This window comes from Labeo rohita, chromosome 6, assembly GCF_022985175.1.
Source record: "Labeo rohita strain BAU-BD-2019 chromosome 6, IGBB_LRoh.1.0, whole genome shotgun sequence".
NCBI lineage: Eukaryota > Metazoa > Chordata > Actinopteri > Cypriniformes > Cyprinidae > Labeo > Labeo rohita.
This window is the reverse complement of record NC_066874.1, coordinates 13660778-13681496: the sequence shown is the minus strand read 5'-3', so window position 1 is coordinate 13681496 and position 20719 is coordinate 13660778. Positions and strand designations below refer to the sequence as shown.

Below are 20719 nucleotides of genomic sequence, written 5' to 3'. Positions count from 1 at the left end.
GATAATGCACAGCCCCATGTTGCAAGGATCTGTACACAATTCATGGAAGATGAAAACATTCCAGTTCTTGCATGGCCAGCATACTCACAAGACATGTCACCCATTAAGCATGTTTGGGATGCTCTGGACTGACAACGACAGCGTGTTCCAGTTCCTGCCAATATCTAGCAACTTCGCACAGCAATTGAAGAGGAGTGGACCAACATTCCACAGGCCAACAGCCACAACAACCTGAACAACTCTATGTGAAGTGTTGCACTTAGATCTTTGAGTTCAGCTCATGAAAAATGGGGGCAAAAAACAAAAGTGTTGCGTTTATAATTTTGGTCAGTGTACTTGTGAATTCAGTTCACTGGAGACTCGCTCTAAACGGATCATTTGAATCAATGGGGTTGTTGACTCGAGAATAGCTGCAATCGGATCATTCCAATTTGTGAATGAATCAGTTGGTGCAATTTGCGAATCGATTTAACAGGTTCTTTGAAAAGAATCAGTTTGTTCATGAATCAGACACCGCATCTGCGTCTCGGAGCACGTGATATATTATTAGGAGTAACGATATGTTTTATGAAATTTAGTGGAGTAAAAAGTATGATCTTACGCTTTGGAATGTAGTGAAGTACAAGTGAAAGTTACTCAAAATAAAACTACTCCAGTAAAGTACATACTTGAAAAATGTACTTAAGTACAGTAACGAAGTACTTCGAACTACTTCGTTACCGTCCACCACTGATAATAACTCCAATAATCACAGGGTTTCCGTGACCTTTTTAGCTATTGTGGATGATTACTGGATAATTTTTTAAAGAAAATTCATACAAACTGCACACACAAAAGGCAGTTTCTAGTGGAGAAATATGTGACTTAAGTGTAAGCAGAAAAACTAATATTCACGATATTCATGATTTCTATGACTTTTAAAGATTTTATTAATTTATATGGACTTGCCATCCAGGTTTTTCTGCTATTTATAGAGAACAAACAATATAAAAAGAAAACAGGAGAGAAAATACCACAAGAGGCAGACAACCAAATGAGGGCGAGAGAGGGGAGAAAATACAAAAACACCTACTTCTCAATCAGGTCCAAGGTCACTCCTGGCACCAGCTTTGCACTCTTCTGCATACAGAACCTTAGGGGAAAAAAGACATACACAGACACTTCTTTCAATTTCTGTCTCATTCGATTTCACCCAAATTTCTTTATATGTACTGATCTGTGATTACTCAAGCCAGGCTTAACATCTTAGCATTGACCCCAAGCTACACCCAGTCTCCCAACTTTTATATACCTCCACACACAGACATACACAATCCACAATCATAGTAATCAACTAACTGAACTAAGTTAATAGGAGCTTTAGTACCAGTTTTATGTAGACAGGGCAGAAAGAAAGAAAAAAATGAAGATGTAAAATGAGAATTATTCAAAAGACATATTCAGCATACATGCAACTCTTGATCATCTCTTTTACCTAGCTGTGCCATGGTCCTTATATCTGTATTTGTATTCTACTTTAAGAACATATAATCCAAAATGCAAACTTAATTATTCTTTGTGATTCAGGTTAATTTTTCACATGTTCAGACCAAGACTGATACATATTTGTGACATACATCACGCAAATAGTCAGTATTAAGCTAAACTGTGTGACTGTTGAATTCCTTCCTGAAAACAAGAGGTGAAAAACAATTATCCAGATTTCAAAACAAAAGTTTGAAATTAAAATAATTTTAATGGCTAGAAAGAAAAAAAAAATATTCAAGCGGTATAAAAGCACTTACGGTAGCACAAACTAAAACAGGCAGATATGTATTTATAAATAAGTACATTAAATGTTAAAAATGTACCCAAAAGAAACCATATCAAGCCATTAGTGATCTTTACAAAGCACAGGACATGCTGTACTGTGTCTTCAAAGCCCAATAATCTTTTAAAACAGTTGAAGTAACATTCTGTTCTGAAAAGTATTTTATCTTTTTTAAGTCTACTAATGTTACAGTAAACATCTCGATAAGTATTCAGTTGCTGTGCTATAGCTTAAAGCATGTTTGTTTGTTTGTTATGGTTAAAAAAGGTGATCAGACAAACCAACTCTTTAACCAATTCACTAAATCCAGGTAGATAAGTAAAATATAGTAAACACTTAGTTAAAACAAATATGTTTTCCATTTAATGCATTAAAAAATGATATTAAAACATGATAATACATAAATCACATTATTTACCTATAGAGACCACAAGCAAGATGCAAAAAAATGAACCATCAAATCATTTCTCAACTGGTTCATTCAAACGGACAGTTGGAACAGATTTACAGAACTGAATCAATTTGCCCACTCTAATGCAGTTTTACTGCTACTTTGCTATTCATGTTGGATAATAGGGTCAAAACTATAGGTTTGTTGCGCAGTTTAATGCAGAGTTCGCAAAGACACTTTTGTTGAAAGATTGAACAATGTCAGCTGTATTGGGTCTTAGAGCAGCCACATTGCAAACCTAAAGAAACATGGGTTTTGACTGCCAATTCATGTTTACTTTAAAGCTGCAGTTTGTAAGTAAGTTTTGCCTCTTTGTCACCATCTCTGTTTGAAACTTACAATTGCAGGTATTTGTGGAATTATCATCTTTACGTTAGTTGTACATCGGCACAAATACGTCACTGGAAATTGTAATCCGAACAAGTAACTAACATTTCTGCCACCTTTGTTCTGACCAACTGAGAAAAAAAAAACAGCATTACAACAAATTGTGCTACCAATGGTGATTAAATCTAACAATCGCTTCGCTCATATCACATCAAACCGTGCACATTATTATTATTGTTATTATTGTTATACTGTTCTTTGTTAAAATGGTAATGTTAACAACATCAGCATTGCATGACTATGTGTATTTAGTGTGTATTAGTGTCACTTGTAGATTTCAATTTCTGTACAGTCTAATCTTTAATTGTCATACAATTCGAATTATACTTTCAACCAAAAAAGCAAATTAATGTTCCTAAAAACTGGTACAAATCTGGTATAATCACAAATCCTGGTGAAATACAAGTCCTGTGTAATCCCATGTATCTGCAATCAGATACACATTTAAAACTAGAATATAATCTAACTTCAATCACTTACATGTGTTTCAGTAACACATCATCCTTTCTGGATTATAATCCGCCACCAAAATGATTATTTTAATTATTCAAACTGCTGTGAGAAAAGGCTATCAATGATCTGCCACCTGCAGTATCGTCACATCCGATACAGTCTACTAACTGTGACTCCTTTAGTTATACAGGGGTAAAATAACGACACAAAGATGAATGGTGGCAAGCTTTCTTTCACGCAGAAACCTATCAGTACAACTCAAATTAGAACAATTAAAACAAAGGAGACAGTTTTGAACACTGGTTGGTTATGTACTTGTTCAAAAACTGATTTTGTTACAGACCACATCTTTAAATCAAACATCATCATCAAAAGAGGAAATGAGTGCTGATCAATCATCTGTTTAATGCTGTTCTATTCCTTGTGCTCCTCTCATTATCTTGTTTTAACTTTCGTGGAGTGCGGCTCCATGTCTATAGTTGAAAACCAAATGTGAATTTGTGTTTATCTAGTCATGACTGTTGACACTGCAGGTATGCAAATTATAGTAGGAATATATAGTGTGACATAACTGCACAGCTCATACCTGTCTGAGTGCCATAAATAGTATTTTTCCAAAGTTTGTGTGCCTGTAGCTCTAAAGTTTCTTTAGTTCAGTCTGATAAAATGGCAAATAAATGAGACCAGATACATCTAAAAGTGTCCACATTCCCCTTAAGTGATGCATTGATTCTTTTAAATGAAAGTATACTGTAAATCTCTTGAAACCACTGGTGGATTGATGGTGGTTTGTCTTTAATCCAATTAAGTAAGATACATCTTTGGGCAATAAAAAGCAACTTCTGAGGAAGAGTTATGTCCCCTGGTGCAAGTGTAGGATGAAGACCTAGGATGAAGAACCAAGGTCTTTACATATAGTATAATCAAATATACCCTCTAATCTCCTTTGGACCTTGCTCCAGAACTGAGAGATTAACAGACAAAACCAAAACATATGGCTATGCGTACCCACACTACGCTTACACTTTGAGCGAACTTTTGACAACTTTTGCAGATTGATTTTGTTAAGAATATATGGGCTGCAATGCAAGCGGTGGACAATTTTATACTGTGTTTCTCTTGCTTTGTTGCAAATAAATACACTGCCCATATGTTTTAAGGCCTTCTCCCACTCTTTGTTCTCAGGGATACCACGGAAATCTCTCCCACACATTTCAAAAAGCTGAAACATTAAGACCAGCATGCTTGAGAAATAAGGAATAAACTCCAGAAATCACTTTCCTTGCCTTGCTTTCTTGAATTAATTAATAAAGAAACAATTGGAGATTTTGACAAGCTAGGGGAAGAACCAGGGTTTGTATAAGACGTCTAATTTGTAGATAACCAAAGAAATGCTGTTTTGGGATGTTACATTTAACAGCATGTCATCTAAAAAGTGAAGATGATATTTAATTCCCATTTTATACGGATTGCTTTTCATATTCAGGATCATTTTACTAAATGAATTCAGCAAGGTAAAAAAAAAATGAATCAATATTCATTTAGAAGGACTTTAGCATGACCAACTAATATTAGAGAGGACAAGACCACCAGCCTTAAATGGTAACTGTAGTTTGGAGATTTTTATTCTTGGTTTCTTTTTATGCCAAATAAACCCTAAGAAATGCTTTTCCGGATTCCTAATCATATTCCTGTCAATGTAAAGTGGAGTCATTTGTAATGGCTACAGTAGTCTGGAAAAGATGTTCATTTTAAATTAACCCTATCTGACACAGCCATGATATAGATAGATCCACCCACCTATCCAGATCTTCTTTGATTTATTTATTTATTTATTTATTTTTTTTGCCATGGAGGTGATGTTAAGATGTAATAGCCTATTTAAGTTTGCAGGGACATGAATTCCCAAATAACAGAACCCTTCAACCCTTCAAACCACCTAAATGGGAAATTAGATTATTATTATTATTATTGCCAAATGCACCAAGGGGCAATGCTTCAAACTTGTCGAAATTAATTTTATAGATAGAGAAAGAACTGAAAATGTCTATTATATTAATAAGAGCTGCCACTGACTTTTCAGGTTCTGCTAAGAACAATAAGATATCATCCACGTGTAAAGCAATCATGTTTCATCCTATTTATGTCAATACCCACTACATCTGCACTACATCCAACCAGAGCCGACGGGCTGCACACTATCCTTTCTCCCCAAAAGAATTTCGAATAAAAAGACAAAATACAGAATGCATAACAACAGTGTCCAAAAGGTGCAATAGCAGCCAAGAAAAACAACCAAACAAACAAAAACATATGTTAAAACTTAACTACCTTAGTAGACAAGGGAACTTCCTACTGGAGTAGTTTTTCACTTAAAAGATTTTAACTTTAAAAGAACAATCCCACCCAAAGCAACGCCTCCCATGACCCCTCCACTCACAAAACCCTCAATGAAAATGCCTGACCTTAATCTTCAACTCTCCTTAACAAAACAATATCACATTATCGTAAACGTAACTGAGAAACGTCTCTATGCGCTATTGTGCAGAGTATACGTTATCACAAAATACCACAAATAGGTAGGGTCATGCATGACAGTTCTCAATAAAGTGTTGTTACAAACATAAAACGTTCAGTCGCATCATTAAGGCCAACAGACTTTAAACTGCTGCAGGTGAGTCCTTAAGTTTAGCAAGAAAATCAGCTGCTGTCACAGACAATCCACTGCAACTGAAAAGAATCCTCAGTGTGGAAAGACATTCCGAATCTTATATTTAGCTTCTTGAGCTTTTTGCAAACCGCATTGAAGCCTCGTCTTCTTTGGGTGTGTTCACGCTTGTAGTTCGGTTTGTTTGGTTCATTTGGTACAGACCAAAAAGGAAAATTATACATTTGGTCCTGGTCCGCTTAGCGTTCACACTGGCATTTTTGACAGTAAACCTAAAGATATTGAATGTATAGGCATAGTGATACAGTCACAACCTGATTGGTCGGATTGAATGACGTATATTTTGTGACAGGAAAAAAAAAAAAAAAAAAAAAAAAAAAAAAAAAAGTGTGTTCGGCTTAAAGCGGCACTGCACAGACTGATCCGTGTATGACATTAAAGTACTTAGGTTTAGGTTTATTTGTTTAGCACACGTACAGATCTGTGCAAGGAGGGAACGAAGCCACTCTAGGCTTGTACAGAGTTCCACTCCTATTCATATTAATTCATGACATGCAGGCTAAACACACAATAAAAAACAAACAACAAATAAAACAAAGCAAGAGCATAAACAACAAATTCAATAACAAAAAAAAAAAAAAAAAAAAAAAAAGATCAATCCAAGTAAATTACAGAAAGAGCAAGCAACCAACGATCAGAAGGATTAATAATACCTAGAATGGAGTACATAAAGGCTTCAGGCTGGCAATAATAGACTCTTCAAATGCCTTTTGAAAGCAGAATAAGAAGACATTGATCGCAAAGATGAACTTAAGTCATTCCAGAGCTTTGGACCTCTAAAAGAAATATTAAATTGATGTCTTACAGTTCGTGTGTAAGGTAAGAGTAAGGTGTTGTTACTGTGTCTAGTTTGATATGAGTGGTGGGGATAAACAAATTCTGAAAAGTATCTGGAAGATCTTGTTTCCTATTATAACCTTATGCGTAAATAAACATGTTTGATAAATATTTACCTTGTCAATAGGGAGAACTTTAAATTTATTATAAAGGGGTACTGAAGGTGCATATCTATTTGAATGGGAAATAAATTTAAGATATTTCTTCTGTATGACTGTTAATTTCTTCAGATAAGTAGTATAGGTAGCTGCCCAAACAATGTTACAATAATTAATAAATGGGAACAAAAAACTATAATATAAGGTTAAATAAGCTGAGGAGTGAATTAAAGGACAAACCTTTCTCAATATACCCAGCATTTTAGCAGACCTCTTAGATACAAAGTTGATATGGTCAGACCATTTTAGACCACTATCAATAATAACTCCTAAAAATTTAGTATGCTGAACCAATTCAATTTGAGTGTTATTAATGAATATTTTAGATAATTCTATTGGGTAATGTTTATTAGTGTTACAAAAAATCATAAAGTTACATTTTTTTTATATTGAGAGTAAGTTTGTTCCATTGAAACCATTCCACAATGGAAGATAGTTCCTCATTAACAGTTTTAATTAAAATATTAAAGTCTTGGTGAGAAGCTACAAGGTTTGTATCATCTGCAAATAATACAGGGAGAAGTTTGGTACATGACGTAGCCATGTCATTAATATAAATTAAAAATAGAAGAGGCCCCAATATCGATCCTTGAGGAACACCAATCATAATTTGTGACTTCATGGAGGTATAGCCTTCCAGGTATACATATTGCTCTCTGTTAGCTAAATAGCTTCTAAACCATCTCAGGGCAGCATCCTGCACTCCGTATCTGCCGAGTTTGGCAATCAAAATATTGTGACTAACCATGTCGAATGCCTTACTCAGGTCCAGAAAGACTCCAAGAGCAATTTTTTTATTGTCAAGAGCTGAAGAAATGTAATTCACAAGTTGAATGAGAGCATGCTCAGTAGAGTGTCGCTTCCAAAAACCATATTGATGTTTGTATAAAATATTATTGGCATCCAAGTGATTAAGTAATCAAATAAGTGATTAATCAAGTGCCATGTTGTCTTAATGTTATTAGAAGCTTGTACAAATTGATTTGAATAATATGCTTTCTTTGCTTTTCTTACTAAAGATGTGAAGTAATTTTTACATTTCTTATAAGTTTCAGTATTAATTGGGGAAGGGTTAAAAACAGACCTCTTATAAAGTTTATTTTTTTTCCGTGAAAGCTTTTTTAATTCATCAGTTATCCACGGCTTCCCCTTAGAGTATTTGTTTCTAGATTTTGTACTCATCAACGGAAATGATACATCTAAGGCCTTATTAAAGGACTTTAAAAATAAACTGTAAGCACTGTTAACGTCTTGTGACACAAGTACCTCATCCCATATAATATTACCAACGGCAGATTTAAAATGATCAATGCTGTTTCTAGAGAATTTACGATATTTATTTGGCCCATCCTTAGGACAGCTAGACACAGAATGGCAGCAGTGGATAAACTGGAAGACAGGAAAATGGTCAGAGACATCACACGTCAGGATGCCTGAAGTGACCTCAAAATTATAGGAATTAATCAATATATTATCAATGAGAGTAGCAGATGAGGAGGTGATTCTGGAAGGTTTAGTAATAAGAGGGAAAAAATTGAAAGAATAAAGTGCATTTAAGAAATCAACTGTTTGTGTTAGATCACATTTGAGTAAATTAATATTGAAATCACCAAGTATAAAACATAGTTTACTTTCTTTGGTTATTAACTCAAGTGTGGATTGGAGTGCATCAATAAATGTGTTGTAGTCTGAATCTGGTGGTCTATAGATACATCCGATCAGAATGCTCTTTCCATTAAATTGCTGATAAGATGAAATTTCAATAAATATAGCCTCTGTGTTAGTGGTGTCAAATTCTGCACTAAGTTCATCTCTAGCAACAGCAGTAAAGGAGTTCAAAACATATAGAGAAACACCCCCTCCTCTTTTGTTTTTTCTACAAGAATGAAATGATATATAATTAGGTAGGGGGAATAAATTAAATACATCATCAGTCAGCCAAGTCTCAGAAAATGCCAAGACTGAAAAGGAAAAACTTATGGTAGACAGAAAAATTTTCAATTCGTCATAATTTTTAGGCATACTACGAATATTCAAATGAAAAGTAGAGAAAAGATTTTTAAAAAAGTTTATAGTTTGATACAGTGAGTTTACTTGCCCTTCACAGTAATAGTTACAAGACAGTTTTAATAAGCTTAAATTAGATTGATTTACATCAGAATTAAAGAAACTATCATAGATGCCACAACTGTCCATATTCTGCTCAAACGGGTTAAAAATAAAAGAGTTAACGTCAGAAATGGGCAAATCAATAGAAGCCATAAAAATTAAGCTGGCAGGAAAATCGACACAGACTCACGTGATAGAAACTGATAGTCCCCTGGTTATGAAGGCCTCCTATTTCGAATAGGCCCAAAACCGAAGTTAACTAAATATTCCGTCTGTCCCAGAGACTTGCGTTATCATCGTCCATAATCAGCGACATAAATAAACAAATAAATAAAATACTAGGTCCGCACATCCGCAGCTCGTATTGTGACTCAGCTCTAGTCATCATTTGTACAAGTTCAAATCGTCCATTTCTTTCACCATCAATACTCTTTCGTCTTCTGGTGTCGCTCCATTCGTTCGGATATAAACTTTACAATTTTACAAGGTCGCTTTAATCTTTTTAGCCTTTTTCAGTTGCCGCGCTGCATAAGCAATATTCCCGTTCTTCCTCGTTAGATGTTCATTCACAAACACTCCCGTGCCTTTTAACTTGAACCCCTGTTGCAACAAGCCGACCTTGTCCTTTCTATTGACAAAGCGGATTATAATTGCCGGTGAGGTAGTACTATTTTTGTTATTCCGAGGGAGTGTATGACAGGCCGAGATCTGATTTCTGTGAATGGGAATATCCTTGCTACCGAAGAATTGGATAACCTGGAATTCCAGGGTCTCCGTCTCAGCAGCTGTATCATCAGCATTGTTTCCCGCAGCGACATAATCAGATCATCCAAACGGTAATATTGCTCTGCAACATCCAGTCTTTTTTCCAGTTCTTTAATCTGATCGTCTTCTTTAGTTTAGCTTCATAGCCGCTCACCTGAGCTTGTAATAGATTCACCTGTTGCGTAAACTGCAGGATCTCCATTTGTTGCGTTGCAATTTTGCCGACCTCTAGTTGGATTGAGGCCAGAGTTTTTTTAATATCTTCCATATTGACGATAATCGTAAGCTTTCCCGTTGTTGTAATGCCGAGCAGGCACTTCGATCACTTTTGCTTGGTTTCAAACAAGCGTTTTAGTTGCTTTAGTTGCTCTGTTTGCTTCAGCCATGCTGTGCCATGATATGTCAACCATCTTGGATTCTGACATATTGTGTTCTGTTGTTGGATTAAGTACTCATTCACTGATTGGTCTGCTTAGCGCAGCTTTAGATCAAATACACTTTTGCTGTCTTTTTTAGCACACCAGGGTTCAGATGGCAGTGTTTACACTTACTCAAATGAACCACCAGAGTTCGTTTTAATTAAACCACACAAGTGTGAAAACACCCTTTGTCTCACTGACTGTGAAAAATCCTGCATAAAAGAGATTTCATTGCCCTGGAAACACAGCGGACCCTTAGACTTTGCCGCATATAAAATCTTTCCTGGAGGTGATTAATTGCTTAATTAGTTGCCCTTAGTTTCATAATCACCGGCCTTGGGTGGCGTCCTGACCGTTCAGGCAGTTGCGAACTACTGTAGGCCTCCCTAATCTGTGAGCGAGATCCAAGCAAACCAGCTCTCTCTCCTCTTCTAGGCCGAGAAAGGTGGGTAGCAAGGACTGGAATAAGTTTGTGGGGTTTGCTTCTTTCACTCCTTCAGGAAGATTTAGAATGATCAGGTTTTCTCACCTTGATCAGTTTTCCAGATCATCCACTTTGTCATTTCATCTAAACAATGCAGGAAGCCTTCTAGTTTTGTCTTGGTTGATGCTAGTTTGTCTTCTGCCCTCGATACTCCGGTTTCTACCTCATTGATTGCTTTGTGTTGCCTTGCATTTTATTCACAATGTCTTCCAGCTGGCTTAGGAAATTAATCAAACTTTTCCTCTATGGCATCCTTTTCATAATATTTAATACTTCTTGAGTCACATACATACACTGTAAGCCCGGATTTTGTATCTAATTAAACAAATTATTTACAGTTTAATACAATATTTAAGTTTGATTGCATTACTTATAAAATATAAGTAGATTCTAGTAATTTGTAGACATATTTGAACCTGTGAATAAACAAGATCAGCTGTATGTCATGGGTTAACTGACACCTAGTCTGAGGATGATCACTTTACTGACTAGCACACTGTACAATTAAACGTAAACCCTGAAGTCAGATGCCCTTATAAATACTGTAACTTCACAGAAAAGTTGTCAACGACAAGCCTGACATTATTCAGATGATAATTCAAAGGCCAGCTCTTTTTACAGTACACCAGGTATGTATAAGGTGCATTCATCCCATGTTGTAATTACCACAATTACAAGATTCCAACTTGGAAAAAGCATTTATGTCCTTGTAGAACTGATAATTAATTTAACTTTCAGCGATATTGCATACTATTTGAACTGAACTGAGCTGGATGATGCCATCACTGAATTCAATGATGAACTGCCTTTAACTGAAAATTGAGTGTTTACTCTTGTCCTTTTGCTTTATTGACACACAATTTCCTATTTAATACTGTAAAGCTGCTTTGTCACAATCTGTATTGTTAAAAGTGCTCTATAAATAAAGGTAAAAAAAAAACAAAAAACAAATAAACTACCATCTGTAAACTGAAAATTTTCTGAGAGCTGTACCACCTGACCACTGTATCTAACATCACAATGTCGTCCTCTCAGAATAATTGGTGTGAACGCAGCATATGACTTTGAGTATTTAACAACAGCACTGTCTAACTGACTTGATAGTGTATTTGTCGTTCTGTTTATTCTTCTGTTAGGATGCAGCTGACAAGACAGACTCCAGTAAGAATCCTTAGCATTGATCAAGAAAGTCCAAAGGTCACCTCATCATCTTGGAAGAAAGCTTGGTAATGGATGAACTGACTAATCTCAGGCCTTCAATATCCATTGTTTTCAGACGGATGTCCCTACCTGCACCTGGACTATCCTAAGTGTATGAAAAGCATTTTATATTTTAAAGGGAAAAATGCATGAATGTTTCTTTATTTGTTTGCTTTTTTAATTCATTAAGTAAATCAGTAAATTCAACTTATCCAGGTTTAGAGTGTACAAACTAAAATATATTTGGCTAACTTAAGGGAAATTTAGAGAATGTTCCTTAAAAGGGTCATGAATTGAGAAATTAAAATCCCTTCATTTATTGATATATAAGAGGTCATTGTAAAACATCCTGTAAGTTTCAGAACTCAAAACTTTCTAGTTGGTCAAAAAACATCAGTTTATACTGAAGCCAATCTGCCAAAATGACAGGCTGTGGAAAGTGCCACTTTATGATGCAATGGTGTGGCTAAACACCTCCTCCGCAGAAAAAGATCATTGCCTGCATCTACAGCACACAGAAACCAAACGATAAAAATGGCTCAGAAGACAACAAGACACTGTGCAGTGTCTTAGCGTTGCCTTCCTTCCCAACATTAGGAAACTCTTGTTTTGCAAACTGCTCCAGGTCATTCAGATTTGAAGGATGCCTTCTCCCAACTGCTGTTTTGAGATCTCTCCACAGGTGTTCTACGGGATTCAAATCTGGCCATTTCAGAACTCTCCAGCGCTTTGTAACCATTTCTGAGTGCTTTTTGAAGTGTGTTTTGGGTCATTGTCCTTCTGGAAGACCCATGATCTCTGGTGGAGACAGCTTTTTGACACTGGCTACATGTTGCGCCTTAAAATTCTTTAGTAATCATCCGATTTCATGATACCGTTCACACAGTCAAGGCATCCAGTGCCAGAAGCAGCCAAGCAACCCTAAAACATCTTTGAACCTTCACCATGTTTGACTGTAGGGACTGTGTCCATTTCTTTGAAGGCCTCATTTCTTTTTCTGTAAACAGTGCCATGACATCCTTTACCAAAAAATTGTCCACAGTACGTTCTCCCAGAAGGATTATGGTTTTGTCACATAAGTTTTGGCACACTCAAGTCTTGTTTTTGTGTCAGCAGTGTCAGCAGTGTCATCCTGGGTCTCCTACCATGGCGTGAGCTGACACTGCTGTACCCCGTGTCTGCAGATCAGCTTGAATTTGTTTTGGAAGTTAATCTGGGTTCTTTATCCACCATTCGAACAATCCTTCGTTGTAATTTTTTTTTATTAATTTTGTTATTCTACTATTTACACATCATAACAAATCAGTATGGCCCTGCATGACGTCATAAAGGGCGGAATTCCTTGTATAGGCACTTCTCCCAGAAGATTGTGTATACACATCAACCAGACAAATAGCAAGAGCAAGAGCAAGAGCATGCCCATCAACGGGCTTCATTTGGGTTACAGAAGTTGTCGGCAGCGCTGCTCAGGAATTGCTCAAGAAGCATTTGTCATTTTTAAATCATGAAATCAACAGTGTCACCAAAGAAGTGTGTTTTTTGGTTGTGAAGGAAAGATAACCTTGTTCAGGACCCACAATCCAAATAACCCAGCGTTAGGGGAACAGTGGATACAGTTATTATATTAACTATATTTATATTAACTAAAATATATAATGATCCATTAAGCATTATATAATGTTTGTTAATTATTTATTGAAATTATTATAAAGTGTTATCCTAAATTATGAGTGTCTTTGTTTGAAAAAAATAAATAAATAAGTAAATACTAAGATTAAAAGAGCACCTCAGGAAACACTGTAAAATCTTTTTTTTTTTTTTTATCTATGAGCTCTTTAACATATCCATTTATTTATTTATGTGATAAGCAGACTTACCTCAAAATTGCCAAGTCAATACCTCAAAATAAACCCCTTCAGGGTGATACTAATTTGCAATAATGACCTGCTAACTGCATATGATCCCTCAGGGCTCAAAATTGCAAGCGTTTTGGTCACATACGCTCCCGAAATTGAATCTACACGACCTCAAAATATATTTTGGGAGCATTTGTGCGAGTAATTGTTGGGGTGCGACTTGTTTTCATTTCTTTACAAAACTTTCGCTAAGTACTGCACAGTATATGACTGCTGTGAGGTGATACAGTGAGCCGTTCTATCCAACATTAGCTTACATAACCAATTACTCTTCATCTTTACATTTTTAGCTTTAATGCAGATTTTAGATATTAGCCATCAATCACTCACATTGCGTTCTGTTAGAACTCGGAACCAGACGGTTTTTGCTCCAAACGTTTTCTTTCAACCAATCTCTGTTCCGGATTTGCACTGCATTGCAATTAGGGGTCTGCGATATTAACATTTTTGATTGTGGACAATTAAAATATCCCTAAGATCTGCTATTATTGAAGAAAAAAGTAGGCCTATGGTGCTACAGCGCACATTCTATCAGTTGCAGTTCTGGTGCCTTCGTCTCATGCGACATACATTCACACCAAATGTTTACTCAGCAGCAGAATTCCACTCACTAAACACTGCACTTATTTGCAGTCACACAAGTATATTATTTGCATGTGCTTTAAACCTTGTCACTTAAACATTTCATTTGCATGCTGTTCTGACATGCGCTTACATTTGAAGCGTGCACACTCAAAAAAATAAAAAGACCATCAAACAGCAACTGATTACTGGAGTAAGTCATCTTTTATGCGTGGCTTGACCCAGGTGTTTTATGTAGCATAATTTCACAAAGCTAAAGTCTGTCAGACCATTCTGTTTTTGCTTCAGATATTGAAATTATAATCTAATTTAAATCAGAAATGGCTCATGCATGCAGCATCTTTGTGTGGATTAAGTTTAAAAATGCAGTGGTTCCCTCTAATTTAAATGGCAACAGAGTTTGACCTCTAATAGAGAAAATAAACATCTTGTTCATGTACTCATATTTTGAATTTCTTCTTGTCCCTTTCTTAAGGCAATAATTAATTATTAAAATAGCCCATTTGTTTGTAAAGCATCGGCAATCAGAATCGGCCATGAAGAATCAAGATCAGTGTTTTACTAAAAAGAAGTGAGTGGTTAAAAATTTAGGATCAGGTTCGAGCACCAGTGCTACCAAGTAAAAAAGGTAATTTCGAGCCCTGTCCCTTACTGATATATATCATGAGGGACTACACTGAATACTTAAATTCCATTAGCACATACAGGTCCAAAGAAAGTGTGCAAACAAAAAAGAAAACAAGCCAGAGAATAAGGTATATGCATGTGCAATCAGCATCTCACCAGCGTAAGGCAATTTTGATGGGTGTAGTGAGACAGGAGGTGAAAAGGTCAGCAGGGAGGTCAGGGTTCATGGGAAGAAGCTCATTGGCCTCACAGGCAGCCAGCTGAATGCAGTTCTTCATGGAGGGAGGCAGGGGCATCTGAGCCAGTGGGTGGTTAGGGTTTATTGCTGCCACCTAGTAAAAGATAATAAGAACCAGTGAACAATAGTGAAGCCCCAGTAAAGTCTCCAAAGAGTTAGCTATGAAATCTTAGAACAGTGAATCATTCATTGTGCAGATGTCAACATTCAGCACAAACCGGTCATCATCACAGGTAGTTTTTTGCCATTTACCCCAATTTCGTGCAGGATGTAAATGCATTAACTTGCATTCTGTTGGCTTATTTAAGTGTGCATGTGTGACACGTGACAGGAACGCATACTTAGTGCAGATTTAAGTGCATGCACAGAGCAAGTGTTTTGCAGTAAAGAAAAAAAAAATATCACAAACACAGACTCTTTCATGACCAAATGATTATGTTTTGACATCACTACAGGGATATAACCTCATTTATTTAATTAAGTTATGTACACATGGTTTACTTGCATTGTCATGTTACTGATGTGCATGTAAACAGGGAAAACATTATTTTATTAAGCTATTATTCATTTAATTACCAGCTTATTGGTGTGCATGTAAACATGCTCAACATTGATAAAAATAGGGTATGGTTTTAGAAAAATTTCTGGCAGAATTACGATTTTGTGATATCTATCCTCACTGTTTCAAAATTACTTATATCGTGGTAAATACTTGCCAGGGTTGTAGACTTGAGTTGCATGACTTGGACTTAACTCAAGTCTTAAATTCTTTTTTAAAATATTTGCACATCAAATATTTTTAAATGATGAAAACTGCTAAAAAGACGGTTGTACACAGTCTACTATTAGTATAATTATGAAAACATCCACCTTTAGGTTACGGTGCATGTGTTTTTTTTGTTTTGTTTTTTTTTGTTTGTTTTTTTTTTGTGTGAACTCAATGACTTTTATAAAGTAAACATAAGAATACCTTTTGCAGGAATTTTTCAAGATGAACACTTACTGGACAGGCATGTTAGGTTTACTTGATTATCCATAATCATTCATTTTTAAGAAAAACATCATGCTCAACTGTATATACATCAGGTTTTTATTTGTACAACTCAATTAGTACAACTCAATCATCATTCCTCTGCATGGTATTATATGTATTTACATAAAAAGCTATCAGAATTCTCAGAAATCTTACTTTTTGGCCATATACTAATCAACAACTGCACCAAATTGCATATTCTAGCTCACCTGAAAAATGAGGATCGTCTCTACTGCAGGGTTTCTGCAGGTTTTATAAGAGTAAATTTAAGACTTTAAGACCTTTTTTAAGACCAACTACAGAAAATTTAAGGAAAAAAAAAAATAGAAGGGAAAACAATACAGCAATATGTTCCACAAGTATAGTTCAAGTTTTACTTTCACATTCAAATTAGCAGCAATTCAGTATCTAGAAATTGTTTGTTTTTAGTTTGTCTGAGTGTTTCCTCTTTCCCTCATTTTCTTTCAGTAAAAGTGCTGTGCACATTTTACTTTTACTTTCAAGTTAGTGGATATTCGACATTAAGCAGCTGTTTGATTTTTTTTCATTTGAGTTTTCCCTCTTTTCTTCACTTTCCTTCGGTTTTAAGTAGCTTGTAAACAGGGCCGCTGCTGGCCAAATGGATGCCCTAAGCAGAATTGTATTGTTGTGCCACCTCCCTCATTACAGAAGTATTCAAAAAAAAACAAAAAAAAACACACCTATTATACAGGGTCAAAATAGAACTTTAATAAAATATAAAAGTAAATAATTAAATTGCAATTAAATTGTATTTATATATCACAGTTGTATATATCACCGTTGTAGATCTAGACAGTTACCTATGACTATGATTTTATTAGGCCTAATACAGTTGTCTAATTGATTTTATTGTCTCAAGCATCCAGAAAACACAAAAGAAAATTAAGCAGTTTTACTATGATAAAACCATGGTTAATTTTGGAAAGAGTTGTGATGTCCACATGTGTTTTGTTTTTAGAAATTATAGAGGCTGTACTATTTCTATCATAAGATTAAGTAAATATATTTGAATTAAATGTTTGGTCACTATTAAACAAGGTTGTGCTGTAAGTGACATTAAAACATGTTATTAACATTATTAACAACATTTTGCTTTGATTTAAGACTTTTCAAGGCCTTTAATTCACGGAAAAGCGATTTAAAACTTCATAAGACGTTAAGACCCGCAGGAAAGCTGCTACTGAAACAATCGTTTTGTTTAAAAACAAAATGAAAATACATCTGTATACATTTTAACTAGAAAGTCCAGTTCAGCTCACTTTACTAGCTCTCGTGTGATGTATGCATGTTGGGAAGGTCACTTGTACACAGTTGGTGTAGAGGACAGGAAGCAAGATGGCAACCCTTTTCCACATCAAGTATGTACATTTTTATATCAGTTGATTTAGGTTTGTGAAACAGATGCCTTTTGCCTTCATTTAAAACAACAATACATCGTGTGGGGAAAAAAATAATAGTTTAGCATTTGGATACATCACAAATATGTAAATATTATGGAAAATGTTTGTTTTTGTGCCGAATGAGATAGGTAGGATACATGAGCACAAAGCTCCAGTTTGCAAACAGTTGAATACGCAAGCATTTAAAGTAACGTCATACTCGTTTGTCAGTGAGTTCAGAATCAGCACGTGATCACAGTCTAGTGGGCTTTGTGTATGGAACGCCATTGGGGACAATACCTATTATATGAAACGCGAGAAATCTGGACGCATTAACACGCAAAGTTTGTACGTGTCTTTTTGGTACGTGTAAACGCGAACGTTTTGTACGTCTATACACGAAATTTTTTGTCGTGTTATTTAAAGACACGGTCGTTTGTATCGCCTTAACGTAACATTTTTGGCCGTGTATTTTTGTTACGTGTTGTTAGACGAACGTTTTCGTCGTGTAAACATGACATTTTTGAACGTGTAATATTTCTAAGTCTTATTTGATGTGCGACATACTAATTTTTCTGTTTAGTTGAACTGGTGATAATTTAGGGTCATTGATTAAATACACTCAATGACTGCATGAATTAACATTATATTCTTTTGTAACGTTAAAGGAATTTGTCCTGTAGGTAAAATAAGTGGTCTCGGTGATCCAACGACCACATTTCCCCTCTGATTAATACATTCGAGGTGTCCACTGCAAATAGCCTACTTGTTGGCAGAACTAAATACACTAGGCCAGTCTAACGTTACCCTATATGTGGAAGAAGTCACCTCTTTAGTCAGCAGTTTCTGTGGCGTAACGTGTAAAGGGAGACCGGGGTTCTATTCCCACTGACAGCGCTTTTTTATTACTTTACAGTTAATAAACGCATTTGTTTTCAATAAAAATGATTTGACTTAAAATTCATTTTAATTCATAAAAGTTACATTTAGGGTAAGGTTAGGGGTAGCGCTCTTTAATATCTCAATAAGTTGCCATGATTTTAATATTGTTTTATAAATATAATGATTTACTGTCAGTTATATTCACTGATCTATATATACTGACTGGATCGCTCATTGCGTTCTAAACTGCCGTTAGGCAGTGAAGCCACCGGAAGTGTTCGATCCGCCATCTTACCATTCCCTACCGACAGAGAGCACCATTGACTCACAGCTAACCCGCTGACCTAAAATCACCCGATTTTAAGCGTATCAGTCACACAGGACTAGTTTTTATGATATGTGTATGTAAATTATTTTTTTCTTAAAATCTTATCTACAGTATTTATCGTCTTTTCAGGCAAGATAAGCGATGTTTTGAAATCGTTCAGGTGGGTGTGTCAGCTGCGCATTTGCCGACACAGTTTTGATCTAACACAAAATATATTTCTTAACGTAAGAAATTATGCAGGAAATAGTAAACATGAACATATATCTGGAATTAGTATCTAAAATTGATTCGAATATATAATAAAAAATACAATACTAGCCTGTTGTATTGCTCTGTGCTGTATTGAAATTCAAATCTTGGAAATAAAGCTTGATGTCTTTAAATCCATACCAAATGTAATTAGTCAGCGTTATTCCTCCAAGTTATGATGTGCATATTTTAATGTCCCTAAGTGAGCAACATCTATTTTAAACTCTTAAAGATCGCGCAAATTCTATTATATTAAGTGACCTAAATTACATCTATCTGACTATAACACTACCTGATTTTGCTCAATTTCGTCAATGGAAATAGTCTGAAACAAAGTCACAACTAAGCGGCATCTCTATTCAAACACAGCTGTGTTTGTTTATGAATGAACGGGCGTTTTTAAACGAATCTGATTCAATTACCCATTCATAAAGAGAGTCGCTTCATTCCTGAAAAAATGATTCAGTGATAAAATCAGTGACTTAACACCATCTGCTGACAGTTTTACTTTCATTTAGTTACATTTTAAAGTTTAATTTTCATTTTATCTTTTTAGTTATTTAAATCATTTTAAAATGTTATATTTAACATTTTTGCATTATTAACGTTTATTATTAACATTTATCTCAACACGAATGTTATGTAGGCTGAAGTAAACGTTTAAATCATTACCTGCTTCAGAATGATGTTAACGAAATCATTGTTGAAACATTCATTTAGTCTGTAACGTTACGAATAAAAATACTATAACAAAACAGCACAAACAATTATTAACTGTGCAAGGCAAATTATATGTATACAAAGCGTAAATCTTTCAGATTTCAGAATGAGCATTTTGTCATTTGTAAACATGGTGAACGTCCGATGTTTATCATGTTCATGATGTTCGCTACTGTAATGTATATTTTTAATAAGCAGAGGGAATTCCCGACATTAAACAATAACCGTTTACATGCTTAGGACGTTTGCGCTGTGAGAATGTACAGTGAGACGTCAGATATGAAAACGCTGACTTGTTAGGTGATGTTTTCTCATTAAAGTCGTATTAGTTCCCATTCATTCAATAGAATGTTTGCGAATACTAGGGAATAGCAATATGGCGGCGCGGTGGCTTCACTTCTATGACGTCATGAGCAATCCAGTTCTCTATTATAGATCAGTGGTTATATTGCAGGATGTTTAATGCACAACAATACTGAGGAGCAAATAGTGACGTTATCTCTCACTATTTATAAGTAAATAGCATCTAAATGTCTACTGAATCCACAACTGTTGCTATTTACACTTGGACTTGTACTGGCTGCCCCACAGTTTACGTTGTATGGTCCGCCTGTTGTAGTGATTCTGTAATGTTTTTGTGTCGTATGATTGTGTCTGGGTTTAAAGGTTGAATAAAGATTTGTGAATTGTCATAGGCTACTGGTGCTTTGTTTTCTGCTTTTGGATTTGCCTGATTGTTATAATATAATTGTTAAATTTGTGATTGTTACAATATATTGTTGTTATTACATTATTTTTATCTGACATATACAGTATACATTCAAGATATTTGTATTATTTCCAGTCAAACTGACACCCCAACTTCAAGGAGCATGTCTCTCATACCAGATTGATGCTGGCCCACTCGGAGATTACTCCAGTCATTTTAAAAAAAACAATAGCC

At 35.4% G+C, this 20719-nt stretch overlaps 1 protein-coding gene across 5 annotated transcripts in view; it reads right to left on the bottom strand.

Moving 5' to 3' along the window:
* Positions 1 to 20719, bottom strand: part of rptor (regulatory associated protein of MTOR, complex 1) — a 213426-nt gene that overhangs the window by 100393 nt on the left and 92314 nt on the right. For all 5 annotated transcript variants that reach the window (XM_051111869.1, XM_051111865.1, XM_051111867.1 and 2 more), the window contains exons 7-8: positions 15083 to 15258; positions 1073 to 1132 (exon numbers count right to left, since the gene is read on the bottom strand). In XM_051111869.1, the coding sequence (XP_050967826.1) occupies positions 1073 to 1132; positions 15083 to 15258 (236 nt within the window). The remainder of the gene's footprint in view (positions 1 to 1072; positions 1133 to 15082; positions 15259 to 20719) is intronic.